The 19,481-nt window shown below is 43.6% G+C and overlaps 1 protein-coding gene across 1 annotated transcript in view; it reads left to right on the forward strand.

The window, feature by feature from the left end:
- LOC131266959 (rap guanine nucleotide exchange factor 4) overlaps positions 1-19,481 on the forward strand; it is a 99,237-nt gene that overhangs the window by 11,016 nt on the left and 68,740 nt on the right. The window contains exons 2-3 of the mRNA XM_058269661.1: positions 5,164-5,306; positions 5,380-5,474. Coding sequence (XP_058125644.1) covers positions 5,164-5,306; positions 5,380-5,474 — 238 coding nt within the window. The remainder of the gene's footprint in view (positions 1-5,163; positions 5,307-5,379; positions 5,475-19,481) is intronic.

Raw genomic sequence — 19,481 nt, forward strand, 5'->3', positions numbered from 1 at the left:
TGTACTCGCATCACGAAAAACCAAACGCCAAAAAAGATATGCTTTTCACGTGGTTTCAATAGGCCCTGTCAATTTTTTTCACACCGAATAAACTTTATTGGATTACACTCTCTGGCCGGGTTGCGAGTTTACATGTGGATCGTTTCTTTTCTCAACCTTCCTACCGCGGAGCATCCCAAATAAGCGCATCCCGTTTCGTGATCGCATAGGGGTTTCTTTCTCTCATTTTGCTCAAAATCGGCTTGGTTGAAATGTGCCAAATCAATCGACCGAAAACTGATTATCCTTTCGCATCATTGGCTTTCTGGGACGTGTATGTACTCGAAGTATTGGATACTATGAGATTTGGAATACTGGTGGAACAAAAATGGCAGTTAAATATGCCCAACAGTGGAGATAACAAGCAGTTTCATCACAATTCCTAAGTCTTATAACGCAATTCTCACTCCATCCCTCCCGATGGAGGTACCCACGATCAAATGTTGTGTAGCGGGTCGGGTTTAGGTTTAGGAGCTTAGTAACCAGCCACCAAACTTACAATGAACATTTAGAAAAGTATATATCAAATATTTATTTCAACTTTCCATTCATCGGGTTGCTCTGGCTTCTGAGCGGAGTTGGTTGGTTTTATCATTCTACAAAAGAAACAATTGCTTTTGGCAGCGAATGCGAGCGCAATTAACTCAATCAGTCGAACATTGGAGTGAAGGGACGGAAGATAACAACATCAAATATGCTGCCAACATATTTTTCCTACAATGCGCAAGCTACCATTGAGTTGAGTACCGGCCGAATGTTTTGACTTTGTACCTTCTGTCGTTTGAAGAGTCATTCAAAAGCTTCAGCAGAAACCTTTTTCTGGAGGTTTTTTTTTCGTACTTAAAATTTCTTTCTTCATCTGCTAAAGATAAACAAGATCTGCCCTGAAAGAGTGAAAGTGTGCGTTTGTGATATCATTCCAAGTGGCCTGAAAGCATAGAATACCGTCTTTATTCTTAATCGAGAGGTAAAGGAAATGTTTTGAAGACGAAGCTTATTGTAAGACATTTTTCAATAAGCAATCTCAAACAAACGTTTTCGTTAAGTGCATACCTCTTAAAGCTTTTGCCATACCATAGCCATTTTTCTCTTCTCTATTCTAATAGAAAAGTTATTTTATAAATTGGCTTTATAATATATTTCTCTTTAAATAGTCACATAACTGAAATTACATCAACAAACCTCATTACGTGCTAATAAGATGACATGCCTTAAACACAGTAATAACTCTACTCCCAGCCTCTTCGTCTTCGTGTTCAACCGATTAAGAATTTAATAATGTGGTTAAGCTCATAAAAAGTCAACCGTTTCTTCGGTTAGGAGCTGATCAAACCGTCCACCACCATCATCACCACGGTCATTATTATCGTCGTCGTTCGTCGCCGATGCCATCACGGAGTGTGGTTTTTCCCCTCTTTTTACTTTGGGACATTTAGGGCGATTTGGTTAAACATAACGCGGGAAGAAACACTTTGCCTCTCGCTGAAGTCGATGCAAAGGTCAACCGCAACCAAAACGAAGGCCTGAGGCTTCGGTTGGGTGGGACATACCATTTCCACTGCCGACCACATCATGATGGCGCGAATGGACGTCATTAAAAATCTTTCTCGCAGAAGTGACATAATTTTATCGCTTTTTAAGTGTGCCAACATCGACGCATCAGCTGGTGATTTTTCCTTCCTTCTCGCAAAATGGTTAAAAATATTACTCTCTCTTTACGTCTGAACTTTACGCCATTCGAGGAAAAATACATTGGAAGCATTTATACGGCTATTTAATTGTTTCCCTTATAATTATTATGTGCGTCTGTATTTGAGTCTATTGCAACTATGAATGTTGATCAGCAAAAGCTTATAATGTGATGATGCCGCATCGAAAAGGCACAATTGGGAAGCTAAGGAAAAAATTCGCTTTAACAAGGTAGTTGAAGAAAAATAAATCAGGAAAATAGCAACCTATTTGAAAGAGAAGATTTTTCTCCCCAAATCCGCCATTATTGCCGCTGGCGTCAACTGGTGGTTTTGTTAGTTTAGAGTTTGGTTTTGTTTTCTTTTCTTTTTGTTGCTTTCGCCATTTCCATCCTCGTTGATCTGCACGCCTCAGAACGGCAGCCTTCCCGAATGGACTCATTTCCGCTTCCGGTGGCATATAAAAATATCCTACACCACAATAGCCCGTCACGATGGGGCGGGGGGTGGTGCGGAAAAATGGAAAGTTCCTTGCCTGGCTTTCGCGTCCGATTCATTTCTCCCTGGAATCTATGGTGAGGGTTTTGGGTGCGGTTTTATTTATTCCAGCAACTGCAGCATTTTTGCGGTAGCTTTTCTGTCCGGTAGCTCAGGTCAAGCATAATTTCTATTCTTTCGCCTCGTTGCCAGAGGGAGTAGTGGCATCCTTCACTAGAAGCTAAGCCTGCACACAAAGGTGCTGTCGGAAAGTGGGAAAGTGAAGAGCGTGAATTGTTCAATCCTGAAGTTGAGTTTGAAATAAGGCTGCGAGATAGTGTTGGACGGTGGAAGGTGCTATTTTTATCCAACGCCATTAACATCAGATTCAGTTGCACGCCTTGATGATTTTTCCTCTCTCGTTTTGTTTATTCTTTGCAATTTTCCATTTAAAACAAGGTTTATCTTGAAATGGTCCAACAAGGTCTGTCTTCGTCCTTGCTCCATTGGTATATTTTGCATGCAAAAGAAATTACTGGTAAAACACAAGGCACCTGGATTCTGTGCTTCAACTCACATGTTCCAAGCGGATTTAAAAACATTAATCATTTAACAGCCGTTCGGTGCCGGCTGTGCTTCGAACACGGCGCGTTACAATCGGAATCAATATGATCGACATAAATAAAACTGATTTTTATCGTCGCGCCTGTCACCGAAATTTGTTTCGATTTCCCCCCCCGCAAGCAAGTTGGTTGGCGACACATTACTTGCCTTTTTGGCAATATTTTTTCAACCCCCAGCTGATCACGGTTGTTCGCTCGAGCATTGGCTTTCGCTATCGGGAATGTTAGAGGCCACCTGCAGAAAACGAACAAGAAAACTAAGGCTCGATTAAGTCGCGCGATTTTCCGTGTTTCCTGGCGGGCGCGTGCCGTGAAATATTCATTTATGATAATGTGGAGATATATTTCTTCCATAAAATCCGACTTTCTCCCTTTGCATGAATGTGGGTAGCGGTTTTTTTTATTTTCCATTTCACGTTTCCTAGAAGCTTTATATTCTATTCTTCTACCGGAAGCCCGGAGAACCGTTGTAGGTTTTTGTGGATCAGTTGTGTTTTTACCGTCGTTTCAATAAGGGCTTAGTATTTCAAGTAGAAGCTGAAACAACAAGGTAAACGAGATGTAGAATCGATGAATGTGGATGATACCAATCGTGCTTGCGTATGTTTGTGCGATTAGCATATAGAATGGTCCACTGGGAAACGGCTTTAGCAAGCGACCCGGGATTGAGAATGTCGTGGCCTAAGCTTCATACATGAATCTGTCAGTTTCCGGATGATTTGTAAAGAGATAAACTTTTGGAAATTATATTGAACATCCAGCTGACGATCAAAACAACCCGTTGCCAATTCAACAGCAATTAGTTTCCGACGCAAATATTTCCCAAATGTGCGCAAGAGGATGATAAATTTCCCTTGCTCTCTTCGGTACGAGGACTAGGCCATATTTCACCATTTACCTTTCAAACAATATATTTTGTTAGCGGCTCCCGGTGGAGTATTCGTTTTTTTTTGTATGTAAAGAGAGACGCCACGTTTCGCGCAAAACATGCGTGTGGAGGAAGGGCGCATTTAATCGGTGGTGGTTATGTTTGGAAAATTTATGTTTTTCGATCTTCTTCCACTTCCATGGCGCAAATGGCGTTTGATTGATTTCGCGCCGCAACCCACGCTGGCGGAAGGGGGAGCGGAAGTAAAATATCGTCCGATCGACCGGACCTGAACCGGGTGGAAACATGTGTGAACCAGTAAATCTGAGTTATGAGCTCCATAAATCATGGATGATCAGCGGGAGCTTGTCCTGAAAAAGAAAAACAGCCCCCTGTTTTGGTGGAAGGCTATAACTCTGCGCAGAATGGGTTCAATGTTGGCGTAGTTGAATTTTGTTTGCAAATTTGACACAAAATATAACTGAATCAGTAAATCTGCTACGCCGAAAATAACTACATTAAATCCCAAACCTCGTTGTGTATCGCCCCGCTTTATGCACTGCTGCAGCAGGATCCTGAACTCTTCTGCTCAATTTTACGCTTGAAGGTTGAGTCAACCCTAATTTAATTCGTTTCGGCTGTGGGCACGGTTAAAAATAAACCCCCGAAGGGTTTTCTTCGTTACGCGGCGAGCCGAGGGAGTCGCACACATAAACACCCTAGCTTTTGCTTTTGGAGCGAAAGCCACCTCCTAAGTAGAGTCAAGTCTTATATCGTCCTTTCACCCGGTGTCCACCGCTTCACCCTTTGCGGAGGGTTTCTTCACGTTTGCTTTCGCTGTTGATAAGATTTTGAAATTCTTAAGAAACGCTGGGGGGCGAACGTTGGCGGAGAGCTAAAGGCTCACAGAATGAAAATATTAGCTTGCCCTCGTGAGATATCCCGCCCGTCACTTAGGCTGTTGACGTGTCGTGAAGTTCGGTGCCTTTGGGGAGCTGCCGTCGGAAGGCGCCAGGACAAAATTACTTCCATTCACGGGCGAGATTTAGTTGCAGCTCCCGAGGGCACATAACAGCGTTCAAGCGCGCTCATACTGAGCAGCGTGAGACGATGCTTTTATGCACTGTTATTGTGAACTCCAACGCCCCTGTTGAGTCTGGAGCGGAATTTCCTTTTTTTCTGGTGATGGTAGCAGAAAGTGTTTATATGCCACAGGTGTGGATGTTGTGACATTTACTATGCATAATTTACGTTAATCCGACGTTAGCGTATCGAAATCATGCGAGAAGAACCATTCAAGACTACTTTGGGATCAATTCATGTGATTCAACGAAACTTATGAAGTATGTAAATAAATATTTGATGAAGAAAATGATAATGTTATTTAATACACATACTTTCAACACTTATCATTTTAAACTATTCATTAATAAAACTTATACGAAAATATGTTCATTACCATCCTCAGGCCTTGCGATCGGAACCTGCGTGACTGTGAGCTGATATCGTGCCGATTGCGTCGGGTAGAACCACTGTGTAGGTTGCCCGGATCTGCCCTGCAGCAGCTCGCCATGTGCGGATTCTACGAGGATCTGGAGAAAGGCGTGACGTGTAAGTATCTGCCGATACCCTAGTAGAGTGATATGTTGTTGTTTGATTCTTAAACCCTTGACGCTCTTTTTAGTATTTCGAGCTGGCGAACAGGGAAGATATTGGTACGCCGTGCTTGGAGGCCAGCTCGAGGTTCGGTACCACGCCGCAGACACCAAAGATGGAAAGGTAAGTGGCCTCCATGTGGATGGGGAAAAGTGTCGTGTTTAGCCACCGTAAAGTGTAACCTTAGTTTTTAATCCTCCTTCCATGGTGTGTGCCACACATTGGCATTACCGTGCCACATCACAGTTCAAACAACCTGGTTCCCTTAAATATTTGAACCATCCTTTCCTCTCGATGTGGTCGATGAATTTCTCGGATCTGGTCGAAAATAACTCCCCGGAAAAGGGATTGAATTTGATCTCAGTTTAGGAAGCAACAAGAAAGGAAATGAGCACATTAAAATTCAACACAGCACTCAAAACCAGCACAACAAATTCCTGTGGTATTGGTTTCGAATTTTTACAAGCGAAATCACAAATCATGTGCTGGTCAGCAGGATTTCTAAAAGCAACAATGCTAAAAATCCTTGAAAACTTTCCGATGAGTAAGGGTAAGGAAGTGCCCGAAAAAGGTCGAGGGTTTCATGAATAAGGCAGGGAATCAACCACAGAATTTCTATATTCCGGTTTATCAAACGAGTTTGCCCACAAATGTAACCTTTTTCGGGAAAGTCAGCTTCAGAGCAAAATGGTTATTTCTCTAGCTGAGGGGAAATCTGTATAATCTGTTAATCCAACCTACATAAAATAACTACTCATGAATGGCTAGAATACATCTGGAGCATGGACTTCAGTAAATGCTTCCCATATAGCATTAGTAAATGATGCATTATAACGTATTACTTTCGCACAATATCGTTAGTGAGGATTTGAATGATTCGCGAAACATTACCTCTTCGAACTGCCACGTTCCAAATCAGCCTACTCCTCTGGGATAGGATTATTGGAATAAAGAAAAACGGATCACATATTCACAAACGTCAGCAGGACGCAACTCGTCGGGGGTTGTTTTCTCCACTCCAGTTGCTGCTTCATGTGAAATTCATGAGCTACCAGATTGGTCCCGGTCTGTAAGTAATCCAAGTCCTTTTCATAGTGCCTTTCTGAGGCGCTCGGAGACTCTTCAATCTTATTGAGGATGGTTCAGATTAGGCGTCGATGTGATTTTATTCCATTCGAGGTAGGCCTACGGTGTATTAAGGGATAAGTGAATAAGAATATCGGGTTGGGTATTGGTAATGGATATCGCAAGAAGAAAGACGGTGGGTGTCAGCAGCATCGCGAAGTTGTTGTGCGAATGTTCCTGGAAAAAAACAAAACCTCTTAACAACGTGGGTGGAAATTAGTTCCATTGGTTAGATAATGTTCGTTTGCCGAACGCCGGTATCCATTGCACGATGGCTTTGTGCATCTTTTGTACGATAAAAACCAATCCAACGCTGCCTGTACACGTATGTTTGCCTATGACCCCCGCTAGGCCTTCGCCGAAGCACATGAAAAGAAGTGATTGTTTGTCTCCGCTTCTTCGAATGGAAAACATCACAACAAAGGTATCATTTTACCACGCGAACCGGGCGCAACCGGGCTTCCACGTGGTCGAAGGGGTAAACAAAGCGGCATCATCCATCCCATCCGATCCGATGGAGCTGTTGCGGTTACTTAGTTTTCGGCATCGAATATCATCGTAGCCGGCAGCCGGATGATGTCATACCAACGGGCAGAACCGTGTGGCCAGAGACCGATGAGACATATATATTTGCTTCTCGTCTGGTATGTGTACGTTAAGTAACATGACTTGAGAAATGTCCCCGATATCCTCCGGAGGAGTTACACGGTCTGGATCTGGAGAGACGATTTGCAGAACCGTCCATGCGTTGGAATTTAAATATTATACGGTCTTCGCGTCCGATTTCGCTAGAATGCGTTGAAGCCACAACCAGGCTTCGGTCAAATTACTTAAAGTCTACCCACTTTAGCGCGGGGTCATTTCAATTAGGATCTTAGGTATAACTGTAATATGCGATGATACGGTGCACGATCCGAACGAATATGTGTGGTTTGGGATGGTAGGGTGAAACGATATGCGAGACAAAAATCCTTTCGTAAACGCGCCCTAATCAAGCCCAATCAACGATTCTCGAAACCACAAAACAATACCGCTCACGGCCAATCAAGTAATTGTGAATGCTCCCGGTTGGACTAATTGTGCGGCGGAAATTATCGGAACCTTGAGCCGCTGACGCTGGGTACGCATACTGATGCCAGCAGGTTCGGGAGGTTTCCATACGCAACAAACCTACGGTCAGAATCCTATAACTTACTCTTTAGCATTCGATACTGTTCGTGACTATCAAGCCAACACCCCCGTTGGCTCTTTCAGACACATCAACATTGTTCACCGGAAAAGCATTACGATCTTTTCTCGCATCCAACACCGCTTAGCGAATGCTCCAACATTTCTTCTTCACCTTGGTGAACGCGAGTTCAGCTGGTTACACGATCTGCCCCGGACTACCGGAAAGAGATTACATTCGGGCGGACGTGACCTCACGTAACCGGACCACTTCCGAACCGGGAAGATGAAACCGTTGCGTTACGCTGGACGCAGCATTCCGACGCGTCGGCTGAAGAGTATCATAGTTTCACCCGAGGCCCCGGACAATGCGTGGCGGCTCCAGAGAATGCGTGAAAGTGTTGTGCCTCTATCTGTGTGGTTGATATATTGATGGCTGGAAGTTATGTTTGATAGACCACGTACGGTCAACCGAATACGGAGCGGTACAGTGATGGGCGAACGTTTTGCAAGTAGTATTCAATCGTTTTTTTTTTCCTGAGACCTGTTAAATTCACGAAGATGATGCACAATACACACAATACTTGTCGACTGGTATGCTTAGACAAATATATTTATTATTTTCTTATGAACTCCAACATATTTGCAACTTTAAACATGAAAACGATTCTCCACCCAATTATGAAGCCTTTACTGTAAGGAACTCTGATACTTGAAGGCGTGCTCAAGAAGACATTAAACAGATCTATTTTCCGAGACAGTGGATTACTTGCCTCCATATGGTCGCTCGAGTATCTAATGATGTTTCAAGTGTTGGAATTCTAGAACATTTGAATCTGGCCCAACTGCGTTACACTGACGATTGCTCTGCCAATTTACTTTGGGTCTCGCCGGTTTTAAATAGCAGTTGCATCAAAGAAGCGTCTTTGAATACACCGGATTAAGTTATTTTACATGTTTAACTCGGGCGATCTTAACAATATCCCAAATACCAAAGATTCTCTAAATCTTCTTCCAACCGCGCCCGCAATCCCTCCCTGTGCAAACACACCACGAAAACTGTTTACGGAAGTTCATCAGCCGTTACGAGACGTCGTGAAAACCCCGTCGTGATTCCCTTGGTGCCCTCATCAAGCAACAATCTTCGTCATGGCTTACTCACCAACCCCGAGAATGCTTTGACTTGCTGGCGGACCTGGCCGTGCGGTTCTGGACCGGCCGTGTTCGGGCTGCTGCCGTTGTTTATTTATTTGTCAAACACCAGTTTTCCACCGGCCTGCTGGCTTTCCAGGCACGGCGTTGTTACGGCCCGGCGCCCATCTCCTATTTCACGAGGTGCAATTTCCTCGTTCACTTCCGCAATTTCCTGTCGTCCACCGTCCGTGCGCTCGGGACGGATACTTTGTGTTTTTCGTCGGTGTTTCCTTTGGTCGTTCGTTTCCTTTTCTGTGGCGTTTTCTGTACTCCGCGCTTGGAAAGCGCACGGAGGATTTAGGGAATTCGCGCCACGGAGGCTGTGCCGGGATTTAACCGTTTAATATTTTGTTGTTTACGCAAATGTATCACTTTAGCTCCCCGAACCAAACCACGGTGCAAGCAAAGCGATCGTCGGTGTACGAAACGGTTGCCATTGCCTTAGGTTGCGTAGTGGAGACGGTTGAAGAAACGAAGTTATTTGAGCCCTTCATTTTTATTTACCCAAATGCAAATGAATGAAATGCTACGGAAAAAGTCAACATTTGAAATGAATGTTAAATACTGAATGAATCGTTTATAGTTTAAATTGAAAGATTGTTGAACTGCGAAACTTGAAACATGGACTTTTTTTTATCAATTCTAGTTTTATACACACATTGTTCGCTTGGCACACTTTTGTTTCAGTCTCCCACAGCTCGTTTGAATCTGAAAAATCTATGTCCGGTCATAACTTCTCCGACCAGAGAACGGGGTGGCGCATAAATGTCTTACTTTGCTCAGGCACTTTACGACTGCCGGTTGTTTGCCCTGCCTTAGGTTTACACAACATCTACATCGAGTGCAACTGCGGCTTGATGCCAATTTAATGTAAACTTTCATGGAACAACATTGATCGCGGCCTACGCAGCCAAAGCAAAGTTCCATACGGACGATGAACAGTCCGCTGGCCATGCGGTCGGGATGATTTAGATTATGTTTAATATTGCACCAGCAAGGAACAATGCGTGTCCAGCCTAGTTCGACAAGTGGAACAAGCGGAAATTCTCCGTCCGGTCAGTTTGTTCCTGTCCGGCTGTGAAGCTCGTACCTTGACGAAGCAGAGAGTGGAAATTGCAACGAGCGCAACATCGATGTTGTGGTCAAGTTTTCAAACACCTTTCCACACCATCGTGCAGCGCAATATTACGGGAGCTATCGTGCAATTTCTTTCACTCCACCGGGTAAGCCAATAATCGACATGATGAAATTGCTGTACGTCTGGAGGCGACCTCTTTCCGACAAACACACTCGGTGCAAACTGAGCTGAAGCAACCTGTAGACTGACCTGTGCTGTGCTCGAAAGAGTCCATTGCCACCTCGGTGGTAATATCCTTGCACCGAGCATTAAGGCTCCCGGCTCCCGGCTACTACCAGCCCTCTCCATACCGAGCCTGTACAATACCCTGAGGAAATGGACACGAACTCCGTACAGCGAAGGCCTTCGTTGGGCAAACGGTGCGCGCGTTGATGTTTGTGCTGATATAAATTCAATTACGGAATTAATTCGTTCCTATTAAGTAATCAACTGTACATTATTTTCCCTGCCGCACGCAAACACACCTACTCCCCCACACAGACACGCGAGCTCTCACCGGATAGGCCACTAGCTCCATGACTTCTTGGGACTGCCTCACATTATCAGACAGTAGTGTGGAAAGCGTCGGCAAACGATTCGGTGGGTTGTTTGGTCAATTGTCTCTGAATTATGCTGATTTGATGCCGTTATGCTTTCGGTATTCGGGCAAACAGTGGGCGCTTCGACTGCCTGGAGCTTGTGCGCTTTAGGCTCTGCGGCCTTGCTCTATCCGACGTGGTTCGCTGACAGCATCTTCGACGGGGCTGGGAAATGAGAAATGGCCGGCTGCATGCATACCATCAACGCGAAACCAACCCCCTAGTCATCCTCTTCGCCAGTAGTGTGTGATGATTTTGACTTGCACGCGGTGGTGTTCCCCAACGAAAGCCCTAGGCACGTGCAATATGAATAATGGAAGGTTGCCTCGAACCCCACCCGACAAGCCGCCTATTTCTGGCAATTTCTCATCCATCGTCGTCGTTTTAAACAAATGAAACCGTTTCAGCGAGAGCGCATTATCATCATCATGAATAACTTACGCACGCGACCGAGCGCGTTTGTTTGTCTTTTGGCGGTGGCATAAAAGCGTATCTAATACAATTATGCTGCGTCTGACGGTGGTGGTGGCTGCCGATCCGATGGCACGATGTTGACTTTGAATAGAATGGTGTACATATTAATTTATTCGATTAGCGTTACGATTCGGGCCGCCGGACGCTGGGAGGATGGGGGATCTTTAGCGGATCAACGGTATGTTAATGAGCATGTGTGAATTTTATGCGGGCGTTCGGAAAGTAAGCTTTCGATCGCACTGTGTCACCAAGCCAATCCTTCAGGGGATAAAGGTGTGCCATATTTTACGTGTTACGGTGGGCAGGTCGAATTAAGTTGGTTGATTGTGGAACAATCCGTTTTAAATTGGAAATCAATTAAAGGGTTGGGCGTGTGCGTTTTATTATTAGGCATACTGCAAAAGTTGACGAGCGAATAATTCCAAGAATGTGTAATCAATTAGATGGTTAAGAGTTCACAAGTTAAGATAAACCCGCTCTTGGGACATTTTTTTCAATTTAACGTTATTCTAAATATTAGAAAACCTGAAAAGAAACGTTAATAAAATAACAAACTAGACTTTAAATTTCATAATTTCATTGTTTAATGTGCAATAGTTTCCTCCCTTTTTATGTTCGTGGTGCCAAACTATTAATAAATCGTTACTTACTTGGATTTATCTACCATTTCCTGGGTCTTGCTAGCCGATCGTTTCAATTTATGCAACCATTTCCTCGCTAAACACAGTGCCACATCGACTTTAAAAGGTCTTGCACGTGTTCCTGTCTCACACTACGGTACGGTGCAACATTTCTGCACCCCAAAGTTGGTCCGGTCCGGTGTCGTTGTATCGATTCGCACCCGTCCCTTACGGCACGGCCCATCGGATGGAATGTGAATGTCCCTACATTAGGTAAAAGGTACACATCGGTTTCCATTCGAGAGCGAGCGATCTGCGAGCGCTGTAGTTAAGCAGCAACAACTTTAGCCCTTTATGCATAAGGCGACACCTATGGTGGAATTAAGCCGTTCGGTAACCACATCGCAGCTGCGCTACGGTCGCGTCCATGCACATCGGTTTGTTTGCACTTGTTTGCTTGCAGGTGCATTTGTTTACTGTGTTTCCTTAATGGTGATTCAACACTAACTGTTTGCATATGTCAAGTGTAAGGTATTTTTATTTTTTAAGAAGGCTCGTAACGCCCGGAAAATGCAGATTTAACAAAATAGGGAATAAGCTGCTGTAGAAAGACAAGCAAATCAGTCTTGAAAGTTGTTACAGTCGATTTCACATCACATTAAATTTTTGATATATTTAACTTCTCATTATGCCTTAATAGTTATATTCAAGTTTTCCTAAAGTTATGATAAACAAACAGAAGAAACATACAAAAACTCTGATAGTTAATATGAAAGTATTAACTCCAATATCCTTGAATGCAATAATTGCACTGTTCGATTGACAAACTGCGGAAGAACTGCTAACCGAATACATATAACGTGCTGTTTGATATTGAACTGCTTGAATAAGGTTAGGGGTTGAGACATTCAGTAGCAGGCGATTCTCTGTTCCGGAACGATTTTTGCAATTCATTTGCTACCTTGGTTTCGTACTTAAGAACACCTAATCGGGAATGAAATAAAGAAGGGTTCATGAAATAATAAACTAACAAATAAATCAACAAATGACATGCATTTTGGGAAACGACAAGACAAGCTTTGTGGCTATTGATAAACAGAACAGTATTAAAAATTTGTGTCAAAATACTCACCCAGCACGAAAAGCGTTGCTAGCAGTCCTACTTGATTCGCATTTACGAACATTGAATATGTAGAAAATGCATGATATATAATTCGCACTAGTAAATATATTAAAAAAATCGTTAAGCAGAAGCGGAACTCCTGTTTTGTTGAAGATAAAATGAGTAAAAAGTATTCGTTAAATGTAAATATAACATAGTACCTTGATGGATATAATGTACAATACATACCCCAAAGAAACCAATCCAATAAAATGTTGAAAATACCAATCCCGCGATACCGATATATAGAAGAGCTGGTTGCGTAGAAATGAAGAATTTAGCTGAGGAAAGATTGCGACCGTGAGAAAGTAAGAATAACCAGTACACTTTATGTTCAGTTTGCGCCAATCAAGTCAATTGTTCTGTCGACACATTTAACGTTACACTTCTTGATTTAGATATGATCGACTTATGATCGAAGTACTTTGTAATTTCTATTAAAGGATTCTTCAAACATGAAAATATTTCACGTTTGGCACATATGTGTAAAAACAATGTTTTCTCAAACTATTTTCACATTTACAATAAGTTTAGCTAAAAAAAAAACAAAACGTTATGGCACATGATAATGATTAGAAATAACAAATTTTGACTCCATACAACTCTACACGATCACGAATTGCACGAAAAAACGGTTACGAAACACTTAAAACAAATCTGTACAAACAAACGTAAAGTTTCCTTTTATCGTCGTGTATAACGACAATCAACTTAACACATGCATTTCAACAGTCAAGAGTTTCTCCCTAATCGATAAGAACTTACTATTCTCATTTTCTGTAACCGAAAGGTTGCCTAGTACCACGGATGCAATGCTAAACAATATTTCATATACTCCAACAACGACAGCGTGAACTTTAAGATGCGTGGAAATATCCAATTCCCCATTTGTAGAAGCCATGGCGTAAGTGTTTTTAATCGATCACAACAACTTCCTTAGGTCTGGACACTGACTGACTGATCATCAACCGATCTGGAGTTTAAATAGGCTCGCTTTTACTGATTTCGGATGCGATGCTCATGAGAAAAGCAGATAAAATAACATGTCAAACCTGGTCTGTGCTTGTGCTACGTATTGTTCTGTGTGCCTAACTTTGATGATTGTTAAACAAATTTTCTATTGACAATCGAGAAACACGGGTCCTACTATTATCAGTTGAGCTTCAACTCAAGTCAATCTAGAAGACTCTTCATTCCCGAATCCACATAAGTAAAATAAATTAATAATGAAGAACCAATGATGCATCATGGACGTTTTGAGATAATCTAATCTTATCTTAACCCTACGTTGCGTGGCAAGTATGACAAAAGACGCCGAAGAATATAATAAATCTGGTTTTCATCAAATTAAGTAAATTTAAATAGTTTACAAATAGTTATTGCAAAAGAATATTCAACTTTTTATTTTACAAAGAGTAAAAAAACCTAATATTTGTAGAGCATTTGCTGAACAGAATGTCTATTCTGATAATTGATAGAAACAACATTACAACTCTTTGCTTATGTTGAATCTTAGTTAATCTTAAATTTATATTTCTAACATACTTGAAACTAATTCTGTCGGAACTACTTTGTTTCAAAAGTGTTGACTTCATGTCGGGATTTTCCAGTGCAAGATGCATTTCATTGATTACTCTGTTTAGCTCTTCATGCATCGGCTAAGTAGCACTGTTCATCGTTTTAGCACACATATATCAAATCTTACTTATTACACTCACGGCGAAGGCTTTAGTTTTGTTTGTTTTCACTGCAACCGCCGCCCTCTCTTGTCTGTCCACCCATTTTGACCCTCCGGCGTCATCAGCATACAATGCATCCGTCCGATGACAGCAGTACCGCGTCCTATCGTAGGTCGAATTTGTTTTCGTCTTTCGCTTTCTTCTCAAACGATTGCGAGAAATGCCGAACCGCTTGAACATTGCTGGACAGGGAATGATTCGAATTTAAGTGGCTCGAAACGGCGTTCCACTTGTGCAGCAATTTCATCATGATGGGCTTCTGTAATCGATTACGATCATCTTTCCTGTTGCGCTTTCCATCGCTCGCGTTGTTTACGGCTTCTTTCTACGGACGCCCAATCGGCTGCCCATTAATTTCATCTCCACCGATCGCGTCGCTGTGTTGCGTCTGTTGCGACTGCGATGTCGCTCATATTTAACGCTTCGTCGCGACCGTGGTCTCGCGAGCTTACGAGATTTTAATTTGACGAACGCGCGCGCGATTTCATCTCACGATCGCCGTCACATTCCCAACCGTGGAAGTGCATCATCTGCGCGCGTCGTCCGAACGGGCGCACGATAGGCCGCGGGTAGCGCCATCTTGCTTGCTCGGGTGGATCTGTTTATTCGTGCTTCCCACCCGAGGCACTTTCCCCACCCCATTTCGCTCGGTTTCCCCCCCAACGACCGATCGTTCCGTGGACGGCGTGCGCTTTTCGGGGGCTGCTCGCTCAGTTCCACCGTGGATGCTTGACGACGCGTACCGTCACAAACGAACTGCGGTCTCCACAGTGTAACATCGACGACGACGACGACGAAGTGGATTTCACAGCTGTTTGCTAGCGCGTTGTGATTGTTTTTGGTTGTGATTGTCGTGTGCCGGAATTGGCCTCTTCGCAAGCAGCATCGGTGTGCATTGTGCTTGCTAGCGACTACTTTTGGTCTTATGCATCATCATCACTGTAATCTGGTGCATTCCGTTCACGTGCGCTCCTGCTGCGACACTGTGCCGTTTTTGTGTACCGCGAAGTTTTGTGAAGCGTAATTTGAGTCAAATTGTTTGTGGTGCCGGCTCGATCAGCACGCTGTATCGATCACTTGCAAGTGCATAACGCGAAACCGATGCTACAGTTGTGGATGAAATAGTACGCGGAGGGAGGATCAAAGTCTGGGTTTTTGAGTCCGTTAGCTACAGTTGACAGTGAGTAGCAAATAAATTCCGTGTAGATAATCCTGCAGTGTTAGTACTTCCAACGAAGAGAGAGAAAAACCTAATGTGTTTTCCAGCTTTTGGCAACTGGCTTCGTTACGTGACGACATACCACATCGCCTTGCAGTGTCCCACATCGGTTCGCGCTTCTGTTTGCGCCATTTTGTCCGTGTAAATAGCATCTGCAGACCAAACCGAGTGTTGGCCATTGCGTTCGCGTTGTGCGTATGTTTGCTTAGACCTCCTCAGCACCATCGGCAGACCGGATTGTGGCAATAACCAACAGCCCACGCGCGATACGATAACGCCGTAGGTCGAGCGGCAACGTGCTTGTTTATGTGGCTGTTCCACCGGTACTTCTAATACCCGAGCGCGCAGATAAGATAAGCGGCTGGAGAGCATTTTCAGGGTCCAATAAAACTAAACATACGGTCGGTGACATCTGCCCGTGTGGATCTGGAATTTGCGTAAATAGTGCCGCGTGAAAGAACGAGGTGAATTGGCTGCTGTACTAGGAGCATTTTACCAAGTCCTAAATCTGGCGCATCGAAAGGTAAAACGAGGCCAACTTTTGCAATATATTTTACTTACATTTAGTTGTAAGTTAACGCTAGTGCATTGATTAGAAATTCATGTAACATCAATAAATTTTTCATTTTTGGGCAAAGTTCATTCGAACACTACCATGGGGCTGACTTTGATCACATTACTTTCACTCTCTGTTATTCATTTTTATTGCATGCATGCTTACTAAAATATTTCGAAAAATAAAAAGTTGCCACATCATGGACAAATATGTTTTCTAACATTTTTGAATGAAACACGCTGTTTCAGACAAACAAACCACACAAAAGCAAGAAGCCAATATGTTGGTTTTTTTTTCAATTTCACTTTAAACAATCATCTAATTGTTTACGATTTTCAACCGTCGTACCCTTGAATCGTGATCGATTCGTCTCACTCGTCTGGTCGATCACCGCAAATGGAACAGGGTTGTGGATTGGGCGGAGGTATCGAAATGAAGCTGTTGGAAGTTAAACCCACTCCCGGCCCAACCACATCCAATCGATCGGCCATCGATTCGGGGCGGAAAATGAATACTGAAGCAATCCAACCAACCCGACAACGCGCAACCATTTTATAGTCCTCCCCGTTCAATGCAATCGGTTTCATGATGACGGAAACGGTTGAATCGTGCATCGGTACGCAAAACCACGGGCTCGGACGCCGGATACGTTGAAGGTTTGCGCAAAAATGGAAAAAAGAAAAAGAAATAACAACACACATTCGCCACCGCCCCGAAAAGGGCAAGCGTCATTGTGACAGGGAGAGGGTGTCAAGCGGGGGAGGTGGGTGTTATGAAAAGTTAAACAGACCTTAGTGTGTAAATTAGTCGCAGACAAAGTGAGTGCGGATAGACAAGACGGCCTTTTGGCGATGGCAAAAAGTTAAAAGTACTTGAGAACACAGTAATTGCGGCAAGCGTTAAGCAAATGTGACATTCGATTAAAACGGGTCAAGATTCACTACTTTCCCCCCGCGGATGGCGGTCCAAAACGGTGTTCGCACGGGGAAACAATCAATCGATCGTCACCGCGAAGGTTTGGCGGTTCCATAGATTCGCGAGGTACTTGGTCCAACGTTTTCAAGTGGGTCCACCGTTTCGTTTGAGGTCAAAAATATAAACATTTGTTTGGGCAAGTGTCTACGGCGAGTGGAGGATTGATTTTTTACAAACCAAAAAGAAGAGACAATCAAAACGAAGCGAGAATCAAACACGTCCAACCCGTGTATGGAAACACATTATTGATTGTTTGCGAATGATTGAGGAGTTTTCGAGCGAGATGCTGGATGAACAAAGTGGACGGGTCCGATTGCCGCTACGCCTACGTCTGGATCTAGCTTAAGGTTAAGATCACATGGTCCTTTGTAAGATGCGTTGGCACGTTCCCATTATCCGCCTCGTGTTATAATTCCTTGAATGTTGTATTAATTGGCATATTTCTGTAAATTTATATACAGTCTTTGATTTGCTATGATCTATATCCGTTCCATGTTGCTGCTTGGGGCTTAAATGAGGTCCACACTTCTTTGCCACGCCATCATTCAAGATCAGCCCAAAAGCAAGAGACATGCGATATCTGCATTAGCGACACATAACACTTGCCCCATTCGGTGGGTGTTGAAAACAAATCTTCCCTCAATCCCTTGTAACCCGCTCTTACGGTGTGGGCAGTGTGTGTCTCCGTGCCTTTTGGATACATTGTTCCAGTCAAGTCGATCGAGACACTCGGCAAGTGGTACGGCGGTTTCGTTTTCTTCGCCAAAAAACTGCGGAATACTAAACGGCCGCCATCGCGAGGCGAAATCCACCGAAGTCCTACGCACCAGGGCAATGATGAAACCAGTGACCAGCAGCACCCAATTTGGCAGGAACGGGGTAGCAACCACCCACGGCAGATACCACACCGTTCAACACCCACACACGCGTCGGCGTCTGTTTTGGATAATCCCACTCCACTCCACTCCACGCCGGCCACTTTTAATCGCGCGCGCGCACGTCCGACAGACCTCTAAGCTACAAACAAACGGTGACATTTATCGGGCAAGTGCCGGACTTCAAGGTGCTGTGGAGGGCTGCGGTGTGGGCCTATCCGGTGGGCGCGTTGAAAACGAAAATATTGTTGTTTTTCGGAACCACCGGTAAACTTTGGCAATCGACGAGAGTGGCATGGCGCCTAGCTAATGCCGCCAGCCAAATGACCTTGTTGTGAAATCGGTGAGAGTTTACAAGCGGAAACCCTGATATAACCTCGGAGGTCGTAAGCCAAATGTTCCTTATGTTTCTGACACGATAAAGCAAGGCTCCGGACACCTCCTTCGGTGAAGTGAAAGCGATCATGAAAGGATTAAATTAAGTTATGTGATAACACCCCATGTTATCAGACACGGGGTTTGTGTCATTGTGCTGTGTTTGGAGTTTAATGGCGGCATGGCCTTAATACCTTTCCGCCGCTCGTAATGATCCACTGCATAAATTAAATCTCCTTCAATGGGTTGCATTGCCGTACCGGCAAGGTTAAGTTGCACTAAAGTCAACACATTTATCCGACGGAATTACGTTACCGCGTGACTTCGAAAACAGCTCCAAGCGCGGGACCTCGGTTCGTGCAATGGCGAGTCATGATCGAACCTTTTGTCGAAATCCTGATCGAAGTGTACAAGTAAATGAAATGATTACGGGCTGCGACGCCAACCGTCGGAGTGTTGATGGCGTCTGTTCAAGAAAATTTGAGACTCATGATTCGCATTATTGGCGTTCATGACCGTGATCTGCAAACAGCTGCTATTTATCACAATTTTCAACAGGATAAATAGACTTTTAATAATGCTGTAATGAGCTATTGTGTGCGATCCAAACAAAGTATTTTTGTTGAAAACCCTTATGCAAATCGGCTTTGATCAGATAAACTTTATTCCAACTGTCAGAAAGATCCTCTTACAAGTCGGAACTTCAGGTTCTTTAAACAAAGCAAGATATCTAAAAGAAGGTATACAGCACAAAGGTTCTAAAATTAGAAACATTATGAATAATATTATACTCTGAATGAAGCTATGCACGCATAAAAAAGTGGTAATTTTTCCTTTCACCAATCCATTAACTTGTTCAATTGGGAAGAAATTGATCATTGCAGATGAGAATATTTCGAGATTACTTTATCAATCGTTTATTTTTATTGCATG

The sequence above is a fragment of the Anopheles coustani genome, chromosome 2 (assembly GCF_943734705.1).
Source record: "Anopheles coustani chromosome 2, idAnoCousDA_361_x.2, whole genome shotgun sequence".
Lineage (NCBI taxonomy): Eukaryota > Metazoa > Arthropoda > Insecta > Diptera > Culicidae > Anopheles > Anopheles coustani.